The sequence below is a fragment of the Alternaria rosae genome, assembly GCF_020736505.1.
Source record: "Alternaria rosae strain MPI-PUGE-AT-0040 chromosome Unknown BKA58scaffold_5, whole genome shotgun sequence".
In the NCBI taxonomy this organism is placed as follows: Eukaryota; Fungi; Ascomycota; class Dothideomycetes; order Pleosporales; family Pleosporaceae; genus Alternaria; species Alternaria rosae.
The window spans coordinates 409,050-433,087 of record NW_025763574.1 but is presented as its reverse complement, the minus strand read 5'-3'; the positions used below and the strand labels follow the sequence as shown (position 1 = coordinate 433,087).

The 24,038-nt window shown below is 53.2% G+C and overlaps 10 protein-coding genes across 10 annotated transcripts; 6 read left to right on the top strand and 4 right to left on the bottom strand.

Annotated features, from left to right (window-relative positions):
• Positions 1–492: 492 nt before the first annotated feature.
• Positions 493–2,423, bottom strand: BKA58DRAFT_457384 (pyridoxal phosphate-dependent transferase; the record flags this gene model as incomplete). The annotated part of the gene is made up of 4 exons (XM_046174631.1): positions 493–1,019; positions 1,075–2,078; positions 2,135–2,195; positions 2,313–2,423. The coding sequence occupies 4 exons, from the start codon at positions 2,421–2,423 to the stop codon at positions 918–920; spliced, it is 1,278 nt and encodes a 425-aa protein (XP_046024927.1). The 3' UTR covers positions 493–917.
• A 260-nt stretch (positions 2,424–2,683) lies between these two features.
• BKA58DRAFT_170756 (uncharacterized protein) lies at positions 2,684–5,317 on the top strand. Its single transcript, XM_046165165.1, has one exon. It carries the CDS (start codon positions 2,733–2,735, stop codon positions 4,989–4,991), a length of 2,259 nt encoding a protein of 752 aa, XP_046024926.1. The 5' UTR covers positions 2,684–2,732; the 3' UTR covers positions 4,992–5,317.
• On the bottom strand, positions 5,171–6,644 carry BKA58DRAFT_170740 (galactosyl transferase GMA12/MNN10 family-domain-containing protein). The gene is made up of 3 exons (XM_046165163.1): positions 6,160–6,644; positions 5,648–6,089; positions 5,171–5,554 (listed from the first exon to the last, which is right to left on the bottom strand). The coding sequence occupies exons 1-3, from the start codon at positions 6,515–6,517 to the stop codon at positions 5,350–5,352; spliced, it is 1,005 nt and encodes a 334-aa protein (XP_046024925.1). The 5' UTR covers positions 6,518–6,644; the 3' UTR covers positions 5,171–5,349.
• Positions 6,645–7,444: 800 nt separating this feature from the next.
• BKA58DRAFT_170746 (RmlC-like cupin domain-containing protein) lies at positions 7,445–9,232 on the top strand. Its single transcript, XM_046165164.1, has 3 exons — positions 7,445–7,810; positions 7,857–8,046; positions 8,095–9,232. The coding sequence occupies exons 1-3, from the start codon at positions 7,665–7,667 to the stop codon at positions 8,980–8,982; spliced, it is 1,224 nt and encodes a 407-aa protein (XP_046024924.1). The 5' UTR covers positions 7,445–7,664; the 3' UTR covers positions 8,983–9,232.
• BKA58DRAFT_170770 (uncharacterized protein) lies at positions 9,222–11,108 on the top strand. The gene is made up of 2 exons (XM_046165166.1): positions 9,222–9,434; positions 9,524–11,108. Exon 2 carries the CDS (start codon positions 9,549–9,551, stop codon positions 11,049–11,051), a length of 1,503 nt encoding a protein of 500 aa, XP_046024923.1. The 5' UTR covers positions 9,222–9,434; positions 9,524–9,548; the 3' UTR covers positions 11,052–11,108.
• Positions 11,109–13,011: 1,903 nt separating this feature from the next.
• BKA58DRAFT_316488 (uncharacterized protein) lies at positions 13,012–14,254 on the top strand (the record flags this gene model as incomplete). Its single annotated transcript, XM_046167585.1, has 4 exons — positions 13,012–13,510; positions 13,567–13,735; positions 13,797–13,887; positions 13,940–14,254. Coding segments are annotated over 4 exons (1,074 nt in total), but the record flags the coding sequence as incomplete, so codon positions are not given.
• Positions 14,255–15,441: 1,187 nt separating this feature from the next.
• On the bottom strand, positions 15,442–17,919 carry BKA58DRAFT_170668 (uncharacterized protein). The gene is made up of 5 exons (XM_046165162.1): positions 17,808–17,919; positions 17,281–17,728; positions 17,082–17,213; positions 16,442–17,022; positions 15,442–16,380 (listed from the first exon to the last, which is right to left on the bottom strand). The coding sequence occupies exons 2-5, from the start codon at positions 17,458–17,460 to the stop codon at positions 15,690–15,692; spliced, it is 1,584 nt and encodes a 527-aa protein (XP_046024921.1). The 5' UTR covers positions 17,461–17,728; positions 17,808–17,919; the 3' UTR covers positions 15,442–15,689.
• An 821-nt stretch (positions 17,920–18,740) lies between these two features.
• BKA58DRAFT_439617 (uncharacterized protein) lies at positions 18,741–19,792 on the top strand (the record flags this gene model as incomplete). Its single annotated transcript, XM_046173700.1, has 2 exons — positions 18,741–18,921; positions 19,017–19,792. 2 exons carry the CDS (start codon positions 18,741–18,743, stop codon positions 19,790–19,792), a joined length of 957 nt encoding a protein of 318 aa, XP_046024920.1.
• A 787-nt stretch (positions 19,793–20,579) lies between these two features.
• On the bottom strand, positions 20,580–21,463 carry BKA58DRAFT_170650 (peptidyl-tRNA hydrolase PTH2-domain-containing protein). Its single transcript, XM_046165161.1, has 2 exons — positions 21,058–21,463; positions 20,580–21,003 (listed from the first exon to the last, which is right to left on the bottom strand). Exons 1-2 carry the CDS (start codon positions 21,347–21,349, stop codon positions 20,696–20,698), a joined length of 600 nt encoding a protein of 199 aa, XP_046024919.1. The 5' UTR covers positions 21,350–21,463; the 3' UTR covers positions 20,580–20,695.
• Positions 21,464–21,568: 105 nt separating this feature from the next.
• On the top strand, positions 21,569–23,209 carry BKA58DRAFT_170644 (50S ribosomal protein L24). Its single transcript, XM_046165159.1, has one exon. It carries the CDS (start codon positions 21,606–21,608, stop codon positions 23,073–23,075), a length of 1,470 nt encoding a protein of 489 aa, XP_046024918.1. The 5' UTR covers positions 21,569–21,605; the 3' UTR covers positions 23,076–23,209.
• The last annotated feature ends 829 nt before the right edge of the window (positions 23,210–24,038 follow it).

Below are 24,038 nucleotides of genomic sequence, written 5' to 3'. Positions count from 1 at the left end.
TGGGAACGAACAAACGCCATAGGTCCGGGCACCCACTCCACAGACAGGCATGCACCTTGGACCCTGACCTCTTTTCTCGCAGAAACCTGCAATGCACCTGAATCATGCTCGTTCGTCCGGCCTCCTCCGAGCTGCAAAGCCTCGATACTTTCTTGTTGCTGGAGCAGGGGCTACGGATGACGGAAGCAATAGTGCATGGAGGCGTCTGGGATCAGCATTCGTGATGCAGACGTGCAGGACAAGGAACCTGCGGATCGCAGCTGCAGGGTCACTGAGTGGAGTGGTTAGCGTGACGGTTTCATCGGTAAGGTCACTTGTTGAACGATGCGGTGTGCGGTACCGGCGCAACTTGTCGAACCGTGAAGCAAATAAAACTTGGATTCGTTGTTTTCGGAGAACTAAGCGCGACACAAACCGAAGCAGCTCCGCCTGTAGGGCTTGAATACCCTTTTGGTATTCCGCATATGCGAGTTAGTGAAACCGGACAGGTAGGCGTGCTTTTGGCATTTGCGATCACGATGTCCCAGCGCACGGGAACTAGCGTCATTGCACAGTGCTGTGCGAGTTACCAGCGATACTATGCTGGGTAATGATCTGTATTTTACCGATGAGCTCGCAAACGACAGGACCAACCACTCGTGGGGTGTGGGGATAAAGTGGGTGATGTCTGAGTGGGAACAAAACTTCGGTGAAGGATTGGAGGATCGACCAAATCAAACGAATCAGGTCCCTTGATCCGAGAACACAAAAGACGGCATGAGAGGAGGTTGTAAGATCGTGAGCCGTTTCATTTCTCGTATGTTTTTTCATTGTATAATCTAGCCGCCGATGCTGTCTGCACAGTACAATGCTGGCGCCATGTTATGTCACGAGGTTCGCTGAATCACGGAAGGAAGTAGAACACTGTCATGACGATCCTAACCCTTGACCTTGTAGATGGCCTCAGCCAGGCGGCCGACGTTCTCGCTGGTGATACCCGCAACCGAGATGCGGCCGTCCTTGGTAGCATAGACTGAGTGCTGTCATGGCGGTTAGCGCTGCTAATATCAAGAAATTTGCAAGACATTAACCTACCTCCTTTGCTAGCTTGTCCATCTGCTCAGCTGTCAGACCAGTGTAAGCGAACATGCCAATCTGGGAGGTGATGTGGCTCCAGTCGTGCTTGCTGCCGAGCTTTTCGAGGTTCTCCTTGAGGAGGGCACGCATGGTGATGATGCGGTCAGCCATGCCCTTGACCTCACCGAGCCATTGCTTGTTGAGAGAAGCATCGTTCAGGATCTCAGAGGCAATGCGGGCACCGTGAACTGGGGGGTTAGAGTACAATGGGCGGACAAGGATCTTGATCTGAGAGTCAACGCGCTTCTTCTCGTCGGCAGACTCGCAGACGATGGAGAAGGCACCAACTCGCTCGCCGTAGAGACCCATGTTCTTGGCGAAAGACTGAGCCAGGCAGGGGCGGAGACCCTCCTTGATGAAGTGACGGAGAGCGAAGGCGTCCTTGGTGGTGTCACCACTGGCAAAGCCCTGGTAGGCCATGTCGAAGAAAGGATAGTGGTCACCAGCCTTGACAGCCTCAGCAATCTTAACCCACTGCTCCTCGGTAGGGTCTACACCAGTAGGGTTGTGGGCACAGGCGTGGAGCAGGACGATACTGTTCTTTGGCATGGCCTTGATGTCAGCCACCATGCCGTCAAAGTCGAGGCCAATGGTGTCCTTGTTGTAGTAGCTGTACTTCTCGACCTTGAGACCCGAGTCCTTGAAGACAGCGTTGTGGTTGGCCCATGATGGCGTAGGAATGTAGATGGTCTTCGCGCCGGGGTAGTGACGCTCGAGGAAGGCACCACCAATGCGGAGGGCACCGGTACCGGAGATGGTCTGGGTGACGGCGATGCAGTCGTCATTGAGGGGAGTAGAGTCGGCACCGTATGCGAGCCTGAGGGCAGCCTTGGTGAAGTTGGGGACACCGGTGATGCCGGCGTACTCCTTGTCGAGCGACGACTTGACAATCTTCTCCTCTGCCTCTCTCACAGATGGCAGGACGTAGGGCTTGCCCTTGTCGTCACGGTAAGCGCCAACACCTGTTGATGGCTGTCAGTCGCGCCTTCCCCGTGCGGATTGCAGCTTGTTTACTGACCCAAGTTGATCTTCTTGGGGTTGCTGTCGGCCTTGAAGGCTTCGGTGATACCCAGAATGGCCTGGAGCGGGGCGGTGAGCTACGGTGTGGCCTATCTTATCAGGAGTGGTACTTACATCCTGGGAGTCAGTTAGCTCTGGTGAAACACGACTGGGGCCCAATTGCTTTTGCCACTTACTGGAGGACCCTGCGGTACCTGCGACCAAGCGGAGACAGCTCGGACGCTGGTCCTGAGGGACAGCTGCTTAGTCGCCGCCTGGCGCAGCGCCGTTCTTGATGACGCGAGCATAGTTGAGTTGTGTGCGGGGTGGAGGAGGGAGTTGAAGGGCAGCGTAGAGGGAGAGAAGAGGGTAGTAGAGCTTCCCGTAGACTATTGTAGTGGGTGGTCTGAGCAAAATACCCCAGAAAAGCAATAAACTCCCCGTCGCCCGTTTCGCGGGAGAGCTTCGATGACTCGGGGCAGCCACGATCGCCTCCGATTCGCTTAGCCGAGGCACCCCTGCTAACTCCGGCGGCCTTCACTAATTTTCATGGCAAACTGGCGCGTCGCGTTGGTGAATTGACCTGGGATAACATTCAGTGAGACTTCCCGTACACTATGCGACCAGCCCTAAGGCAAGCCAGGACGCTGCTGAACCATGAAGCCTCGGTACCTCTCTTCCTCTGTCCCGCCCTGGTCAGAGCGCCCATAGCCTCTCATCGCCGTCGAACGCCGCAGAAAGAACCTCTGCAGAAGTACTCAACTTTTGTAGCACCTCAGGATCAAATCAATGCCACCGCCCTTCCTCTCGATACCAGCGACGCTCCTTCCAGTAAATCTTCACCAGACACATCCTCAACCCAGAGGTCATTGCCACGGGCATGTCCAGGATGTGGTGCGCCATCCCAGATATACGACAAGAGGGAGGCCGGGTACTACGACGTAGACCGGAACTCGATACGGGAATACCTTGACGGTGTCCAAAAGGCAAAAGAAGCGACTGTGGAGGACGACATATATGCCAAGGCGCTCAAGAATGTGAATCCTGAGCTGCTCGGAGAATTGGGGCTTCAGGATGAAAGCATCGAAACAAAGCCAGATCACGAAACGCCGTCCACGCCCATATGCGACCGATGCCACAACCTCCTGCACCACCGCAAAGGATCGCCTATACACCACCCGACCGTCGAATCCATACAGCAGACCATCGCAGAGTCGCCCCACCGCCGCAACCACATCTACCATGTCGTCGATGCCGCCGACTTCCCGCTGTCCATAGTCCCAAACCTCCAATCGTCCCTGCGGATACCCAAACTCCGGACCCAGAATCGGCGCGCAAAACACAAGGGATGGGTCGCCAACGATCGCATTGCAGAGGTCAGCTTCATCATCACGAGGGCTGACCTGCTTGCGCCAAAGAAAGAGCAAGTGGACGTATTGATGCCATACATCCGAGACGTACTTCGAGATGCACTGGGACGACAGAACGCGAATGCGCGACTGGGCAACGTGCGGCTTGTGAGCGCAAAGCGGGGATGGTGGACTAAACAAGTCAAAGAAGACATATGGGAGCGCGGAGGTGCAGGCTGGATGGTCGGCAAGGTCAACGTAGGAAAGTCGAACCTCTTCGAAGCTGTCTTTCCGAAAGGGCGAGGAGCAGACTACCAAGACGTGCGCAAGATACGGAGCGCAGCCGAGCGTGAGGCAATGCTCAGCAACGCAAAGTCGCTGGAAGAGCTCACCCGGGTACAACAATTGCTCGCTGAAGAGGACGCCGAGACGGAGCGACTAAAGACCAGACCTCAACAACATCTTCATCAGCCTCCTGCAGAACTCGAAGAACAAGCCGAAGAAGAGGATTTTGACGACCCTGACGCACTCCTCCCACCACCTCAGCCATACACACCATATCCCGTCCTCCCAATCGCCTCCTCACTGCCCGGAACTACCGCTTCTCCAATCCGCATTCCCTTTGGCAACAACAGAGGCGAACTCATCGACCTCCCCGGCCTCGCCCGCACAACACCCGGTCTAGAAACCTTTGTCCAACCCGCCGCCCACGACGACCTTGTAATGAAGAACCGCATAAACTCCGAGCGCTACACCCTCAAGCCCGGGCAATCTCTCATCCTCGGCGGCGGACTAATACGCATCACACCCTCGACCCCCGACCTAGTCTTCCTCGTCCACCCCTTCGTCCCTATCCACCCCCACGTAACCCGCACCGAAAAAGCCATAGACTACCAAGCGCAGACCTCAGAGCGCCAACTCCAAGTCGCACCCATCCTCGCCCCCAACGTGGGCCCCAAGATGAATTCCGCTGGTAAATTCCAGCTCAAATGGGATGCGACCAAGAAACTCGCTGGTCCCGTCACCTCCCCCGTGGCGGGCAAGATGAAGCCCGAGAATCTGCCCTTCCGTGTCTGGAGCACGGATATTTTGATCGAGGGTGTAGGTTGGATAGAAGTCAGCGCGCAAACACGCCGACCCCAGGGCTGGAAGCCATCTGGCCTCGAGAAGAAAGACCCAAATCAAGCGAAATTCGACCGCATCACGCGCCTCAAGGAGGAAGAAGAACGCAAGAATAGAAAGTTCGCTGCACTTGCCCGTGCGGAGGAGCAAGGTCGGGATGCGGAAGAAGTTCTCGAAGAAGAGTTTTACGAAGACGATATGAGGGATCGGATGGCGGATTGGGAGGAGGACTATCCTGAAGTGGAGGTATTTAGCCCGCTGGGCAAGTTTGTTGGACAGAGACGACCGATGTGTGCGAGTACGGTTAGTGGGCCGAAGTATGTCGCGAGTAGGGATAGGAAGGTTAGGCCGAGGAGGAGTATGGTCAGTGTTAAGAAGCAGCGGAAGCCGAAGGGCGGTGAGTAGGTCGCTCAGATGCATATGTAGATTAGTTGTGTATATTAGGCATAGGAAGGACGTGTTGCGAACGTGATTACGACGTCATCACATCTGCGAGAAGACGGTGGAGCTGAACGTTTATGCTAATGATATTCGTCTACGCCGTATAAACTCCGTAATGCGTCGATTCAGTTACGTCAACTTTCTCGTCTCCAGGACAATCGCGTCTTCCATACGCCCATTACGCCAATCCAATGTCCTTCTTTCACCTATATCCAATACAGATCTACTCCAGCCCTCTACTCAAAAGCTTCCTACGTTGCGCAATTATGTTCCACACCATGCCGTCATGTAGTCGAAAGCGGCTGGTACGTCCATTACTTTTCTAGTTCTTGCCCTGCTCGAGTATAGCCCAGAACTGTTCTTGTTCCTTCGCGCAATCCCGTCCTTCTTTATCGCAGCCAGGGAAATTGGCGACGAGATCGCCTTCTTTGAATTGTCCGTCTTTGGGACTTGCCGGACCGGTGGCGTAGGCGTTGAGGAGGTTCTGCGGCACCATGGCTAATTTGGCGAGGATGGTGCCATGCCATCTGGAGAATCAACGGTCAGTAAAGTCTCCTTACATGCAATACAATTCGGCCTCGAGATTTAGCTCGGGGGCAGGGCGGAAAGAGGAAACTCACTGAACAATATGCTCCAATGCATGACTCTCCGCCTTCTGAAAGTTATAACTCCTGTAAATCGGATCGAACCAAGCATCGAGGAAGAACTTCGCCCACTCTCCGTTTCTGACCACAAAACTACTCGGCGCCAATCCATCCTTATCCTGTGTAACGACGAAATCTATTCTGTCGCCTTTAAGGTTGCTAAAGGTTTTGATGACGCTGTCGGGTGGTACGACGGGCGCGTTTGTGATCATGTGGGTCTCGAGCTTGGCGGGCGTGAGCAGGTAGGTGTGGATGGGGAGTGCGGTGTTCATGATGAGCGCCGTGGCGTCGAGGTACCAGAAGAATGTTGAGGTAGGGTAGAGCGTCATGGCGTGGCGGGTGCCGGGGACGCGCGACCAGGTTGAGGGGGAGTTGCCGATGGGGTATTGGTCTGCCGTGGGGAAGAAGGTTAGGTAGCCTGGGAGGGGGGTTAGTATGGCCCTATGCTCTGGTCTCGCAGCTGGCGGTTGGAGAGAGTTGAGACGTACCATGTTTTTTGGCGTATTCTTCCCTATTGCTCTTGATCTTTTGTATCCAGACGGGATCCGCCTTGGGATCTATAGTCGTAACCACCACCACAGGCGGTCCGCTCCCTATCGCCGGCTTGGGTATGTTCGCGGCTGTCCAACCCCCAACTTTAGAAGCTGTCCTCTTGCTGGTTCCTCCACTGCCACTCAACATCCATATCAGGACAAAGAAGCCCAGTACACCGCCGACTATCAACCGTCCTGCCCTGCTGCGAAGGAGATTCTTGAGCGCAGGCGGAATCGCAATGCCTCCACTCTGGTTGCGGGCGGCATAGGGCGGTGGTCGCGACGTTTTCCTTGGGGGCATGGCGAAATGCATGATGTGTCGTAGGCGTCCGTGGTTTCGGGAAGATCACTCGCAATTGCGGTTTGGTTCGGGATTGGTGAATGCGGAGCGAGCGATGGGCCACTTGGAGATCGTGAAGTCTGGAATTGGGCGTGGAAATTCGTTACGAGAACATTGCGGGTAATGTGACAGAGATGGACGGCCGCTATGCAGAACAAGGGCACGGCTGGGCTGGGGGATGCTGTGCGGTCGCGGAAAGGGTCGAATATTACTAGACACGCGACGACATGGGATGCGATGCGATAGGCCTTGGCAGGAGGGACCTTGCCTTAGCGGCCGCAGGGCAGGGGCAGCAACTGGAGGAGAGGAGAGTCACGTTTTCTGAGTACCGGCGTGTCTTCTGGCAATCGATATGCGTGTACATGTACTTTGTTGATGCTTCTCGTCTCGTGTGGAATACTGCTCAAAGTCACGCTTGCACGTGGTGCAACTCTTCCACGTTGCGTTATCTCTTTTTTGAGCGGGCTATCGTCAACTTCAATGATGGCACACGATGGGCTCCGCCAAGCCCGCAATTTTCCCAGAATAGAGGCGATACGGACTTAGCACCTGCCTTTGCTGAGCATAATCAGTCAGATACGGGATCCAAAGGCTGCCGATATGTGGCGTTTCCGCGAAGACGTTCGTGTTCGCCGACTTTCACCTTCAAGGAGCCCATGGTGTATGCGCTACGCGAATGAAACATCGCATGGGGTTTTCCGGTATTGAGCTATGGTTATTCCGGTTCCAGATGGTAAGATGTAAGGTAATGCGAGGAATACAGCGTCTTCGAGGAGCGCTCGCCAAACCTGGCGAGGTTCTACGTCAAGATCTTCAACATAGGAAACTCGAGCAAAAGAACAGATCCACAGCTAAAGCGGAAGCTCGGTACAATCGCCAAGCGTTATACTTATCCATCTGCGATGTGACGACTGCTTGCTAATACAAGACGCTCATAGCTTCGCAGCTACTTCTGCGTTACCCGCTATGACGTCGCCCATCTGTCACAGTAAAGAGACGAATCCCTTAAGAAAACTGCGATTGATCGCCATCTTACCAGCATCAATTCACTTCCAACTCACGGGTAATTTCTCAAATCAAATTTCATCCTCACCCATCTAATAAATCGAAAACCGCAATCATGGTCGAAAAGATTATGCAACTGAGATGCGAGTGCAACCAGTATCCATGGGGAAAGCAGGGCTCAAAGTCACTGGCGGCGACTTTGTGTGAGAAGACTCCGGGAACAGAGTTCAAGATCGATGAAAACACAAGCTACGCCGAAATGTAAGTGTACAAAACTACGCAGTCGAATGCCGTCTAACATCCCCAGGTGGATGGGCACATATCCCGAACTGCCTTCATATGTCCTAGAGACTGGCGAGGACCTTCAAAAAGTGCTCGACAGACACTCTGAAGAACTTGTTGGAAAAAACATTGCCGACAAGTTCAACCACACCAAGCTGCCATATCTACCCAAGGTCCTGTCGATAGCGAAGGCCCTTCCTCTGCAACTGCATCCAGTACGTTCATCTCTCGATCGATCAATTCCACAACTAACACTGTATCAGAACAAAGAATTGGCTTCCAAGCTTCACGCAAAGGACCCAAATCAGTTCACTGACCCCAACCACAAACCAGAGATCGCGCTAGCTCTTGGCGACTTCGAGGCCTTCTGCGGCTTCAAACAATTGAAAGACATCGAGCGCTTGATGCAGCTGCCACCACTTCAAGCCTTCCTTCCAGAGGTCAAGAAGCCTGAGTTCGACGACCAAACTCTGAAGCACGTTGTCAAGGAAATGCTTCTGGCCTCTGAGGACGCTGTACGCAAGACCAACGATGCCCTCATGAAGATTCCAAAGGAGCAGTTCGGCGAATCGAGCTACATCCCAGACATGATCCCTCGTCTAGCTGAGCAGTACGACAAGGCCGACAACGGCACTCTTGTTGCTCTCGTCACCATGAACTACCTCCAGCTCAAGGCAGGCGACAGCATCTACATCCCGGCTGACGGCATCCACGCATATCTCTCCGGCGATATCATCGAGTGCATGGCCCGATCAAACAACGTTTTGAACACCGGCTTCTGCCCGCGCGCCGACCGCAACAACATCGACATGTTCTGCTCCTCTTTGACTTTCACACCACATGACGCCAAGGAAGCAATCTTACCAGCAAAGCCTTTCGACGGAAGCAAGAACGGCAAGACGCAGCTGTACGCGCCACCACTGAGCGAGTTCAGCATGCTAGCCACAACCATGGGCAATGGCGATTCCGAGACGATCCGGTCGCTCGGTGGACCAAGTGTCATGATCGTAACCGAGGGCGAGGGAACCATGAAGGGCAACGGCAAGGAATACAAGCTAAGCGCAGGCTACATCTTCTTTGTCGCTCCCGGTGTAGAGCTAGAGTTCAAGGCCATGAAGCAGCTCAAGGCGTTTACAGCTTTTGTAGAGTAGATCGGCCTTGTACGTACCTGACAATGAGGCTCAACCCCGCGGAGGTGGCTAGCGGCCGATTGGGCGGACTAGAGCTTCCCCGCACCTTTCACGTGCGCGTGCCATCAGCACTACGCATGTACTTTGGCTGTGTAGTTGTATAACCAGAAAGCTTATAAGTATAGAGCGGAACATACTCGGATCCGCACGCGCATGTACTGGTGATCTCCACATGTATCCTTGTTTCCCCGCACTTGATGGCAGGTACCCCTCTGTAGCTGGGGATAGCTATAAAACCCCGCAATGGAGCTCATGCTTGCTTGGAGGATGAGATTTATTCCTTTTTGATTGCTTATTGATCAATTGGGTTGAGATTTGACGTTGCTGAACTTGCGAATCGCGTTCAGTTGCCTGATATTTGCCAACATCATCATCAACTTGAACCACAGCATTCGATTAGCTACTGAAACCAGGTAAGCAGCAAAAGCAAAAGAAATGCTATCCGAAGATTGCCTATCTTAATGCCCCGAAGTCTGTTCAACCCAATTAACATCAAATCAAGCCTTTCCAGCCCCCCAGATCCAATCATGGCAACCACAGCCCCAATCCCAGCCGAAAAGCGCGGCTCAATGGAAGCCACCGCCAACACGCTCTCCACCAAAATGAAAGCAGCTTCTCTTGCCGACACACCCCGAAAGCGGCCTCTCGGTCTAACCGACCTCCCTCCATCCGTCCGCAACAACATCTACAAGCACTGTCTCGACACCGAACTCGTAAACCACGGCGCACCCAACGTGTCCTACACGCACACCATCTCCAAAGACGAAGGCATCTTGACCTTCTCCGCGTCACGAAACCCATTCCCCGTGAACACAGCTTTGTTCCTCGTGAACAAGGAGATAAGCAAAGATGCATTATCGTATTTCTACGAGAAGAATCTCTGGGTCAGATTCGACGTTTATACAAGCGACGCCCGGCACGCGAAGACCTTACTCGAAGACTCCGGCCTCCTCTTCTCAACCGCAAAGAGCGAAGTCGTGGAGAAGAGCACGCGTCACGCCCTCGAAATCGTGCTCGTAGAAAAGAACAGCGCGCAGAAACGCGCTTCCGTCATGTTCCCAGCGCAGTATCTCCCCCGTCTTATCAACTTCCTCGACCAAGCAAGCCGCGCAACAAAGACATGGGCACAAGGACGCAGCCTCTTCCTCAACGTGGTAAACACGTACGGTTTCCCTGTTTCTAAACTACAAGGAGATCTGCTCGAGCTATTCCGCCTGCTGAGCGGCTTCGGCAAGGTGGAAGTTGATGGCAAGAATCTGCTTCCGCGGTACGCGGAGGGCTTGCAGAGTAATATGATGGGTGACAAGTTCACTGCAGAGGCGTATATGGGTAGCGTGCAGGAACTGGCTGATCTGGCGGATGAAGCGAGGGAGAAGGAGAAGTATGGACTTGCGAATGAGTATGCTCAAGCTACTATTATTGCGCTGACGTATGGGTATCTGACGCATGCTGAGACGTTGCATTCTCAAGAGGAGGAGTTCAATAAGTCTATGCAACGACTGCGTTGGAAGACGGAGTTGGGACTCGGCATCAGTCTTTCCATCCCGTTGAGGGGCCTCACGTCAACGAAGCATTGGTTGAGGACTTCGAATCCGACGGACGAGATCAGAAAGGCGGCGAAAGATCTGCTGCAAGCCGAGAAGGCAGTTTCTCAAGCTCTTAGTCTGGCGTGCGACGCTCCTTCCCCCACCTCGAATCCCTGGTTCCATTCCATCCCCGTGGAGCTTATTCCGCCCAACAAACCCTCTTTCTTCACCGATCGCGAGAGGGCGCAGACGTGGTATGTGCTGGGTACGGTGCACATGGCGCTTGGCGAGTATATTTTTGCTTGTGGCGATATGGAGAGGGCGCTGGAGCTGTGGGGTAAGGAGAGTGGGATTGATGAGGAAGGTGGATTGAGAGCGAAGATGGAAGAGACGTTTGAGAAAGCGAGGAAGGGGATTGATGGGGATGCGGAGAGTATGTGGGTTGGTGATGTGAGACCGGGGACAGGATTGAAAATGGCGGCGAAGTTGGCTAGGGGGCTGTGAGGTTTGGGGTTCTTGGAGTTGAGGACTCTGCATCGATGGAGATGATGTTTTATTGTACGGGCTCGTGGGCATTCAACCAGTGAGCTATGTAAAGGAGGAACAGCGTGCAACGCTCATGTACCCATCTTGTGGTTGTTCCGTGCGCTTGGTGACCTGACGCTCCGTTTACTATGTAACATGCGATGGATGATTCTGCTTCGATCTAACACTTCGATTGATGTTTGGGGGTTGCTATAGGGAGAAAGACAGATACATGATAAGAACAGGCCATATTGTCGAGTGCATCCGTAGGTATGCAAACCCCCCATTTGTCGGTGTGAAACTAACTTGCGAGAGATAAAACTGCTATGGTGCAGAGCGAAGAGCCACTCATTGTTTCCATAAAGCATACCTCCCCATACCTAGGTACATAAACGTCTTCTCATATGAGAGACATTGCGACCATCAGAGACTGTGAATCCGTGGGTAAACCACACTGGGATTTCCATCGAACTCATGCTCGCCTACTGCCAGCGAGAAAATTGCAGGTGCTAGACTCTTGTCGTGCGACTCACGAATAAGGGGGTAGACTGAGGTACCTAGGTAGCCACAGCCCTCGGTTGTGAGTGAATTCCCCGCTTGCTCTGCGTAGGTGTCCTTGGTGGTGCGTCGAGTTTTCTAACCCTTACGTACGTTGACTTCGTGGAAATTGAACATTTTCAATAAGCCATCGCATCGCGTATAGCCTCCTACCATGAACAGGTAAAAGAAGGCAGGACACATGGCCAACTCATACAGAGAGTGCGATCGCGATGATCTGATGTTATTCTAAGTGTTGTCTGGCATACGCTGGGATTGTACTGCCCATCTCCAAGCATCATCAACCCTGTGTCTATCTTCGTCTTGTGGCTGGCTGCTGCCGTCCCAAGGTCTTGGTAGCGACTGCTATTCCCCGTGATCGTCCGTTTGCGAGAAGGCCCGTGGGCGCATACGGCGGTGACCAGCGCGAAACGGTACCAGAAAACCGAAAAACTTAACAACGCACACACTTTTCCGGTGATACCGTTGACAGCCTAGACGCTGTCTTGCTAGTCAGTGCCTCTGTCGCGAGGAAGTCTAGGTCGGGCGAGGCTGCTGGCTCGGATCTTTTAGGTCAGGCACGAGCCGCTGTGAGGCGTCAGCACGCCACCAATAAAGAACCCGATCCTCGCTTAACTCAATGGGAACACTTGCACCAGGGCGAGGAACTTAGTTCCACCTCCCTGTGCTGCATTGGGTTGAACAACGAAGAGAAATCACCAAGGTAAGCAAGGCTTCGGCGGTATGTTGACAGTCCTGGAGCGCACGTGGTGATATGCCGCCGCCAATATCGCCCACGTCCGAGTCCCCAGACAATCCGCCCGAGATCTCGGGTTGATCGAGCAGTACCACTCCCAAGGTATTATCACCGAATAGTACAATGGTAAAGGTTCAGCAATGCAATCAGAAACTGAGCTTCGTTGGGGCCGCAATAGGCGCAGTGATGGTCGACGAGCAGTACCACGTCTACCATGACATTGCCAAACTCCACGTTTCTTCTGGTTCGCCTCGAAAGCCCAAGTATCCTTCTTACCAATTTGGGTCTCTTTTTTCGTTTCGGCTAACCCTACCCTTCGAGACCACGTCCAGCTCCGGTTGGTTTGTGCTTGGCACCCTCGCCTATGTACTGACTCTTACAATCACGCGAGTTCTATCCCTTGTGCAATCTGCACATTCGAACGAGCTGAAAGACTCTGGGGGGCGAGGCTCGTGGACTTCAGCTCGCCAGGATACTTCGAGACCAACGCCACAGATCTATGGCATCGGCAGCTCCGCTGAGTTATCTTGTATACCTCCAACATGAATGACTATAAGAGTCAATTGTTTCCGGGCATAGTGGTACTCATCAGCTTCATTCGCCGAAATCTTCTCCTCAGTCTTCTATCACTTTCCTCCGTTCACTATGCATCTGGTTAACGCTTTCGCGGCTCTGGCCTTCACAGGCTGCGCATCAGCCCTGCCCCAATCGATCCCCCTCGGTGAAGTCGCTGAAATTCCCGCCGCGCCAATTACTGAGACTCCGCTTGGAGAGGGTGCTGGTACCAAGGTCGTTCCTTATTCCCCTGATGCTGTGGTTGCCGACACCTTCGCCTCAGTCCTCGCGGATCCTGCATCTGCCGACAAGTCACTGAAGCGGAGAGGCTGGGACTGCTCAGAACAGCCTCTGGGAAAAGGCCCAGTCCCGAACCCTGACACTCCAGAGGCTTTCCTGGCTATCGAGGAGATCTCGAAGGCTGCTACTGATGCCTCCACGCCGGCTGGCTATGTCAACAAGTTCAAGAACTTGAAGGGCAGCAACAACGCCGTGGCGTATCTTGGTTACAAGACCCTAGACACATACGACACTCAAGCCTGTGCCGACTCCTGCACTGAGAAGGAAGGATGCTCAGCGTTCAACATCTGTAAGTGTTACCTATCTTCTCCCTCAAGTGGTAGATTTTACTTACATTGTCTACAGTTTATGAGAGAGACCCTTCCGTAGTTCCTGCCGATTCATGCTCCAACCCCGCTAGCACTACAGTCATCAAATGCGTACTGTGGGGTAGCCCTGTGACAGCCGAGACAGCTGTCAACAGCGGACAGTGGCGCGCTGATTTCCATGTAGTCATTGCTGGCTCAAACGGTATGTCCATCAATGTTCAATACGAGCAAGACGCAAGTTTTCTAACAGTATCTAGGTTATGACAGCGAACGTGTGGTGCCTGTAGACGGCTACAGCGGCGAGTCTCTTGGAAACGTCGCAATCAACGCCCCGAACGACTGCAACGGTGACGATACTGTAAGCACTTCATAGCGACTTCATCCACACACAGCCGCTGACTTCTAGCTAGTACATGGGCTACAAGCTCTTCAACGATGGCCAGCCATTCGAACCCGCCCGTTGCGCTGCTGCCTGTGAGGCCGAGACCAAGTGGAACGTCGAGCACCTCAACAGCCGCATGCTGTGCAAGTTCTTCAACACCTACGTTCTGATGAAGAATGGCGAGCCTCAAGGCCAGTACTGCTCCATGTACACCCAGAAATGGGCGAAGAGCGTTGCCGTCAATGATGGCCAGTACCGTGGAGACGACCACTACACGATTGCGTCCAGCTACTCTTACTCCAACACTGCCGACCCTGGAAAGCCCAAGCTCCCTTGCGATGTCGCTGCCGCAAAGTCTGCTATTGTTGCTTCGACGCTACAGCCGTTCTGCTCTACTCTTCTTGGATACACCACTCCGGTTTCGACTGTCATCGCTACTGAGTTCACCACTGTTCCTGCTACCACTGTTATCAACACCGTCTCCCCCGTAGTCACGGCCACTACGACAGTCACCCAGGCTCCTCAAAAGCGCGACGTTTCCGGCCCGGAAACACCTGCCGCTCTTGCTGAGTTCGCCGCCAGTGCTGTTTCTGCGGCCTGCAGCCTCCAAGCTACCTCCGTCACAGTAACCGCTACCACTTCCACAACTACAGTCGCGACGGTCAGCACTGGCACTGCGTCAACCACTACCACTCTGCCTGTACGCACTACTATCGTCACCTCAGTAGTTGCTCCAGCGCCTACATGCACTGCCGGCGGTGTCAACCTCATTCAAAACAGCGGCTTCGAAAATGGCATGTCATCTTGGTCCCACTATCTCTATGGCGCCAACAGCCAACCGACAGCTTACGGAGTAATTGGTGGTGGTTCCAGCGGCGGCTCTTCTTACCGAGTCTCATCTAGCGGCGCAGGTACCGGTTGGTACTTGACTCAGCAAATTACCGGTCTGACCAAAGGCGTCACATACAATTTCTCCTACAAGTACCTCGTCACAGACGCTCCAGCCAGCTCAATCAACTGCTACATGTCCACAGGTTTGAGGGAGCAGAGCATCACAAGCGACCACCGTGTCAACTACTGGATTGCTGGACCCACGAACTACGGAAAGACTTTTGTAGCTACGGGAACCACTGGAACGCTGCAGTGCTTGTTTGTTGCGAGTGGTGCGCAGACATGGCGCATTGATGAGATGTACATGGGTTGCTAGTGAGGAACGTAATCATGTCTAACCTAGGAAGGCGTGGAAGACCCTGGTATTTCCTTAGCTCATTGCACAATATCATTTTTTTTGAGTTTATCCTTTGCACTCGTTCTTTTACATAATAGTGACCCACAGGTGAATGTTAGCGGGACCTCAACAATCAGATAACCGTCACGTAAACGCAGCGTTGGCAGAGACAAAGCACGATCTGGCAATGGTAAAGGGAACCTAGGTTGAAATTCAACATGTATGTATCTATGTAGGTGTAAGATGTAGAGTGATCAAACTTTTGGGCTGTATCTGCTGTATCATGGCTGATATAAAAACGGACGGCGAAAGTGAATGTAAGATGATAACGGATACAGAGAAGTGAGCGAATATTATAAGGTCCAAGAAACTTTGGATCGAAGTTGGATCCGCTTTGAGCCTAGAGACAATTTTGGGTAGCGGCCGTAATGAAGTGTGGCCATTTCGTCGTCGATGTATATCTATGTTCGAATGCCGCGCCTCTGATGTCGAAAATGTGCACGTCATGTCGAGCGCTGTTACTAGCGCCTGTGAGACGAATGTCACATGATCATGCATATACTGATCTAGTCCCCGCTTGTTCATGTGTCCATGGCTGAGGTCGCTCCACCATCATTCCTGGGTATGGCTGAAGGGATGGTTCAGGAGTAGGCAGCATTGGTCCAGTAGGAATGGGTGGTCGAGGAGCTGACTTAGCAAAAAATTGCTCAAGCGTCTCACCTCTTTCCAGAGCCTTGACCTGACCTTGTCGAAACTTTTCCAGTACGGCTGAGTCCACAGGTTTCGGATCGAAGTAGGTGTATGTCCTTGTGCCCTTGGTGCCTGAGAGACCAGGCGCCCTGTACTCTGCGACGCCGTCCTCGTATGTTTCATACGTGGAGACAAGACGCTTGCCACCACCGCCAGGAAGGTCGACGACGAAAGATGGCATCATGAAGCCTGACAAAGTTCCTCGGAGCTCCTTGTCGAGGCTGATAATCTTGCTGAGAGGTGTTCGGAGATCTTCGATGCCCTGTACCATATCGCATTGATAGACATAGTATGGCTGAATGTTGATGTTGGAGAGCTTCTTGATGAGGTCCGAAAGCGGCTCGAAGTCATCGTTGACGCCTTTCAAAAGAACAGACTGGTTGCGAACAATGACGCCATGCTTGAAAAGCTTGTTCGCAGCCAGCTCCGTTATCCATGTAATCTCATTGGCATGGTTGATGTGGGTATGAAGGCAAACTTGCTTGCCCATGCTAAAATTTGCGAGGCTGTATCAGTCTTATCACATGTAAGTGGGTAGACAAATCGACTTACTCTCGGCCTTTATTAGACACCTCTATCAAGCTGTCAACCCATGGGTCACTATCATCAAGTATGCGGCCAGGAGCCACAGCCAGCCCCTTCGAAGCGAACCGAACCCGTTTGATGTGCGGAATGTTGAGGAGTCTTTCTCCAATTTCTTTGATGTGATCGGGCTGTAAAAAGTAGGCGTCGCCGCCGGAAACGACAATGTCCTCGAGCGACTCATCGCTGGCGATATGCTTGAAGATGACTTCCCATCGCTTACGACTGGGCTTTTGTGGTTTCTTCGATACGGTATCGGTGTTTCCTCCGACTGCGTAGGATCGCGTGCAGAAACGACAGTAGACAGGGCAAATTGATGTGGCCAAGAACAAAGCTCTTCCAGGATATCGGTGGACTAATCCAGGGACGGGACTATCTGCTTCTTCATGCAAGGAGTCCAGCTCCATGTTCTTGTGGTCGGGGACGATGCCGCTTCGGAGTGGAAGGAATTGTCGCCGGATAGGATCGTCCACGGCATTTTGCCAATCAACTAGCGAGAGTACGTGTGGTGTGAGTCGGATGGCCATGGGTGCCAGCTTGATGGCAGCGATCTGTACTCAGATCAGCGTCAGCATGTATAAGGGGTAGGTCGAGCTTGTGAACTACATACAGCATCCTCGATGAAGTCGTTCTTGGTACGAATTTTCCTGAGTTGATCATGCTGCGAGCGAAGTAGTTTGTCGGGCAAAGCTGTGTTGAGGAACTGATAGAGCTTGTGCTTATCAGAGATGGTGTTGCGAAGCTAAAGAAGTCAGTTCTATAGCAATTCGTATATAGTTGAAATCTAATGAAATTTGCTTGGAACATACTTGCCATCTGTAAGACATGAATTCGACTCTAGAAACACCCTTCCATGGCTGGATGTGATCCCAGTAGGTTTTCTGAGCGGCCAGAGTTGATTGAGTTCTGCAACGCGATAGTATACGGGCTGCTTGGGTTGACCCCGATCGGAAAGGCTGTCTCCTAGCCATGGTGCTTGGAACAAACATGCTTGGATAGATGTCTGTAGGTGAGTGTCATAACAGAAATGGACGTGTGGAAAGAAGGATTGGGAGGAGATCAAAGCTAGAGATGATTCTCTTGTGTAGGGAACGTGTTTACCAAGTGCGCCACATCCGTTGTACAACCTGATGGAAGGAGCTGTCGCTCGCCTCGCCGACTACGTAGAAGCGATGTAGATAATGTGCTACAACAGTAGCAAGGGTAACCGCTAAAGTGGATCTTTGGTAATTTCGATGAATTCTGCAGGCACGCCGACTATGGCCAAGTTTAGTTTTGTTATCGGATGCGGGAAATCTCTACAGTGTGTTTGGACAGGGAGTTTGCTGAGACTCACCTTTCATGACTTGTTCGGGTAGAGCGCTACAGCGATTTATCGAATCCGGTCGCATGTGGGTAAGGAGCAGCGACCGGCCATGGTCCGCGTGGTGTCTATAGGGGTTATAGTGACGGAGACGCCCAGTGGGGAAGACATAGCACAGCGTTAGGATTAGAAGGACGGTAAATTACACTGGCAGGGTATCCGTATTACAATTCCGCTTGACGCAGGTCTCCCATGCGGCCATCATGGGTCCCAGGATCAGTCTGATAACTGTGAGTAATAGCTGGTAGGCAAGCGAGGATCTGTATCGACAAGGAGCTTACGAAGCACGACAGTCGATCCTGTACTGGCTGGAATAGGTGACCGACATGCAAGAGAACCGCAGGTTTACAAGGATCGCTTCTATGTCTCCTCCCCTGGGCCCGCCCCCCGGATCAAGCCAGACTCCCGGAAGCTGCAAGCAGCATGCAGGTGGGTGGTACAGCAGGCGAATACGGCATTAGCTTTCCTCGTATGTGAAATGGACATGGAACTCGCATACGCGGATACCCTTGGGCTGCAATGCTCGAAAGAGAGATGTCAGCTCAAGCGACTCGACTAGAAGAAGGAGTGCTGGTCAGCCTGATTGGTCAAAGATGGCCGGCAAAGGGACATCACACGGCCCGTACCGCGCGTGTGACGGAAGATAGTGACGCAGGCTGCTGGGATAGCAAACTTCGCAACAACTTCACGGTCAAGTGAGAACCCTGGAGATTAGCAGATGTCGCCTCTGGTGTGAGGAGGTGCAGATAGTGCCAGTACTAGCGGGGGCTTTCCGAAGTTCCGTCGCGCTTTCCGCTAGCTTCACGCCAAGCCATGACCTCAGCCCCTCCAAACCATAGTGAGAGGTGCAATCACGATTGATAACCACCGCGACAACTCGACTCTCAACAGCACCCCACCCTAGCCATGGCTGATTCTCCCGCTTCCGCGACTAGCGCGCTGCCCGGCGAGTCGCCCGCTCAGACCAAGGCCAGACTGCGCAGAGAGCGTCTTGCCGCCAAAAGCGGCGCCTCTCGTCTCCAGCAGATTACTGCGCTCCAGGGCGGCCCACCAAAGCCTCTCAGCGAGCTCGAGAAAGACGTGCCAGGTAACGGCTCCTCCCTTTCGAATACATTAGCCTCCACATAGTCCCCCCGAGCCCCGTCCTACAACAGCGTGAATGCACGGCTAATGGCATTCCAGTCAAACCCGCCTCCACCCCGTCCCAGTTTACACCCGCTGGGTCTGGCACGGCTACTCCAGATCCAGATGAGGTGGATATTTCGCAACACCATTACGCGCCGGCATCGCAGCCTCGCCTCCCCTCGCCATTCGCTTTCGAGGGTGGCCAGTCTGGCCCATTTGGTCCCGGCCCAGGCTCGGATGCATCGCAGGATCCTATGATGGCTATGCTCCAGCAAATGATGGGCGCGGGGGCGGGCGGTATGCCTGGCATGCCCGGTGCCACAGGTCAAGCTGGAGCACCACCGGGCGGTATGCCACCGGATCTTGCTAGTATGTTCTCGGCCATGCAGGGTGGTGCAGGTGCCTCTGAGCCGCTGCCGGAGCAGTCCTCGGCGTGGATCTGGCGCCTAGTACACTCTGTCTTCTCGTTTGGCCTCGCCGTTTACATTGTTCTGCAAACACCATTTACTGGATCCAAGATGTCACGCGATAATGTGCTGGAGGATGACTGGGTCAGCCAATCGACTCCAGCACAGAACTTTGCGCACTTCTTCTATCTTTTCGCGACTTTCGAAGTAGTCTTACAGTCGTCGCGCTATTTCATCGAGAAGGGCCAGTTACAGGGAAGTGGCATTCTCAGTACAGTCGCCGGTATCTTGCCAGCACCGTACTCGGGCTACGTGAGGACTGTGGGCAGGTACAGTGTCATCTACAAAACAGTCGTGAGCGACGCCATGGTGGTAGTATTCGTCTTAGGCGCCACGAGCTGGTGGAGTGGCGCTGCTGCAGCATGAAGCGCTGCAATTTGTGGCATAAGTAGAACAATGGTATGACAGACATCCTTGTACCCGCTTTCTTCTCGACGCAGAGCTCCACTCGGTATTACCTAGGTGTGCTGTGACTTTCAAACAGCCAGTCCACATCTCGGCTCGATACCACAATCTGGGACAGACAATTGTCGCACCTATCTCAGTGCCCACGTGCGGGCAAGTTTTACACGCACTATATCTCTGTACTTGCTCATCTTGGGCGATATCGTAATAACTCATCGACCACCGTCGCTATTGCTTCCGCCTAGTGTATGCACGTCATACCTTGTTACACGCTCCACGAAATACTAATGCATCAAACTTCTCACCATACATGGTAAACAATTACACTGCGCAATTTCTATGCACATCATTCCTCGACGCTGCATGGATGCTGTGCTTATTCAATACCACGAGACTTGTAGATATTTCAGAGGCGCGCGGAATTCCATCCATCATGCGCACATGGCAGCTAGCATTTGTTGGGCAGCCAGGGCCCGTCCCGCGGCAAGCGGCAGGAGTACCTGCACAACACGCGTCGCTCAACAGCAAGACGCACTCGATATTTTCGTTTGTTCTCGCCTCCGGTGAATAGCGCTCCCGTACACGCGTTACAGGGAAACCGCTATAGCCGACCTGTGTACGTTTCACCGCCATGTTCGGCGAAAATTCCCGAATCTTGCAAATTGCGTTCGCGTATCGTGCAATTTCGTCTCGAATTTCCAATCACCACAAGCTCCTGACCTGATGCGAGCTTCATAGCCGTTGCTCCAGGGCTCTCGGGTATGCATACGAGTCATGTTCGAGACGTGGCGTCACCAGGCCCTTTCAGTTGATTCCACTGCGTTGGTCGACAGGGTCGCACGCAGCGCCATATATGAGGCCCCTTTACAGCAACTTGAGGTGCCCAGTAACCTGATCTATGACGCCTTTGGGTGCAGGGCCAATACCCAGCACTGTCGCACTTCCACTCGCGATTTGTGTCCGTCCCGCATCGTGGATAATGTGTGCCACCAATCCTAGACTCAGTGCCTGCGCCTGCAACAACTCCAACTCTTCTTCACTCTTGACTTGCAATGCCACCTTGGCTTGCCCCATCCGTTCCCAGCGCTTCAGTAACGTCGATTCCGGCGCGTGTCGGAGGAAGTGCTTGTAGCAGGCCAGTGTCGCGTGTCCGCATTGTGCGCCAATCTTGCCTGTCGCATGGTTAGACATTCCGTAAATTATAGATGTGACAAGAATTGCAATACCTTTTGTCATGCCAAGATCTGTTCGCACTACCAATACCATCTTGCACTCTTCGTTGTGGCCTGGGAACTCTGCAGGCGCACTATCTTCGTCTTCATCGCTCGACTCGTCTTCTGAATCTTCCGAGTCTTCGGCTTTTTCTTTCTTCTCGGATTTGTTTGGTTGAGAGATTGGGCTGCCCCCGAGGAAACCAAGTGACTTTGCTTGCCCGAGCATGTAGCCCGTTACACCGGCGAGTATGGCGCATGCGGCTGCTATGTTTGCAGTAGAGGGTTGTTGGGTAGTGTCTGCCATGTGTGCGGTTGGGACTAGGATAAAATATACAAAGAACAGCGGTTTTACAACAGCAGAATTTCGTGAAGTAGTGTTCTATGCGAAAGAATTTGGGCGATTGGGAGGGTCATGAAGTTCCATGGCACTCCCGCCCGCAATTGTAGAGCTAAACGTCAGGCTGAGGGTCCGTGCTGGCAACATCTCGAATTTGCGGACTACCGAGCACAGCGCCCACTCCATCACGACGGCACCACCGCTGTCTCCGTGCCCACACACAATGCATGCCCGATGTCAATTACTCTCCGGGCGCATCTCGGCCCAGGGATTGGCCCTCCGCCCGGCCCAGTCAACCTCCCGAACGTACGCGACGACGGCGCCCACTCCCGCAGTGAAGAACCCACTACAGCGACGACGCGGCGGTGACCTCGGCTCCCATCTCCCAGTTAATATCATTCCGAAAGATGCATACATCCCTCCATACCCCTATGGCGACCATCAGCTGTTCAAGCAGGCCAACAAGGGTCTCTACGGCGAACAGATGATACGCTTCGGCAACAATGTCTCCAAAGACACCGAAACTAAGACACGGCGCAACTGGAAGCCCAATGTGCTCTCCAAAAGTCTATACTCGGTCGCACTGAAGAAGAGGATAAAGCTGCGCATCACCGCCAAGGTTCTCAAGACGATGGATCGTGAGGGTGGGCTGGACGAATACCTGCTCAAGGACAATGTGGCACGCATCAAAGAGCTCGGACCTATGGGGTGGGCGCTACGATGGACGCTGATGCAGAAGCCGGAAGTCATCGCTCGGTTACGGGCAGAAGCTGCGGCTCTTGGCCTAGACCAGGCCACAATTGACAAGCAATGGCCTACATCCCAAATGATCGTTGAGCAAAAGGCTGCTCACGGTACGCTCACCCAAGGCATGCCCTCCGGCGCAAGCGACAACCTAGAGTTTGTAGAGACAGAAGACCAACAGATGTGGTCCGGAGATGAAGTCAAAGACATAACCGACCCAAAGAAAAAAGGCCCAAAAGCGTACAAAGTGCGAGCAGATGCCGCCGTCGAGTACACCAAAGCAGTCAAGGCCGCACAGCGTTACGTAGCCCGCGACGCCGTCGACAGCATAGAAGAGGGCCTCAAACTAGCCTTCATCCGAGCCAAAGAGCGTGAAGCAGTGAGACTCAAGAAGAACCAGATATTGAACGAAGCAGGCATCACACAGCAAGACCTCGACGAAACTAGGTCGATGTTCAACCTCCCAGACATCAGCGACCAAGTCGCCCGGAGAATCACCTTCAACCAGCGGAGACGCAAAGAAATCGAAGAAGCAGGCGGCATCGAAGCCTGGAGCAAGACCAAAAGCGCCGCACACGACGCGAAGGTAGCAGAAGCAGGCGGCCTAGAAGCCTACAACGCCAACAAGAAAGCCTATAACGCTGCTCTCATCGCGGAAGCGGAAACCGCTTCTACCAACACGAACATGGATCCCGAACGAAGGGAATACCTTGAAATGGCTCTGCTGAAGGCGGATCTCGCTATTAAGCATAGGCTTGCTGGTGGTAAGGAGGATTATGTCGAGTCGATTTTGGAGTTGTATAGCAATGGAGCCCTCCGCGCGACTGGTGGTGATGGTCTGAGTGAAATTTATCAGGCTGCGGAGCGGGAGAGGAGCGCTGGGGGTGATGCTTGGGGTGCGCTAGTTAATGAGAGTAGGAAGGGTGATGAGAGTCGGCCGCGCTCATGATCACGATGATGATGATGGGGTTGCATGGGTAGGACGTTCATATGTACAAATATTGTTTGTATATTATGAACTTAGTAAGCAGTGTTGACGCTGCAGTTCTACCTCGATCGCGTCTTTCATGCTTATCCCCTTCGTTTCCTTCCATGGCTGCGCTTCGTTTACGCTTTCATGTACTGATGTTCTCACCAGTAAGCCTCGGCGCAATGTCTTCCCCTTATAGTTGAGGAACGTCGACAGCCAATGCTTTCGGCGACAATAAGCACTTCCTTAAAGTGAGCACGTGTTGCATTCACTTTTCGATGGTTGATCATCCACACATTTTCGCAAGGCTGATGGAATGGACGTGGCTCGATCGTTGAGATACTTGGTTCTTGCCCTCGAAGCCGCAGGAAGGTGTGTATGAAGCTGTACTGGAGCCCGTGATCTCAGCTTCAACCTCGGCACCTCAACTTTGACACCCATCACCAAGGGAGGGCGTATCGCAGTCACTCTTCCATAATGGCTCACTTTTAAGTACTCGGAAGGCTACAGGTTTAGCGTGGGTTGGGTCATTGGTGCGCTTCGCTCTTGCCATCTGTGGCTGCAGGAAGGCGCATTGGAGGCTGTGTCTGAGCTGGTCATCTTAGCTTCAGCTCCTACCGCGCCTTGACTGCATTGCCATCGAAGCCGAGTTCCGTAACACAACAGAACGCTAAGCATCCTTCCTCTTTTCAGTCTGACGCCTGTGGTACAGGTGCAAGCCTCTCAACACTCTTCAGCTAGGATTTCAGGGCTTGCTATGCAACGAATGATGCGTAGCCTTGCCACACCGGATATCTACAATGACTACCAAAAGCGCGGAAGAAGGTTCCAGCTCTTCAAAAAGTGTGATTCAGGCCATGCTTGACGAGCAGATTAAGATAAACCGATCATTCGATAATGACTGGGCGGGAAAGTCACTCCTATCCTCCCTATCTGTCATCG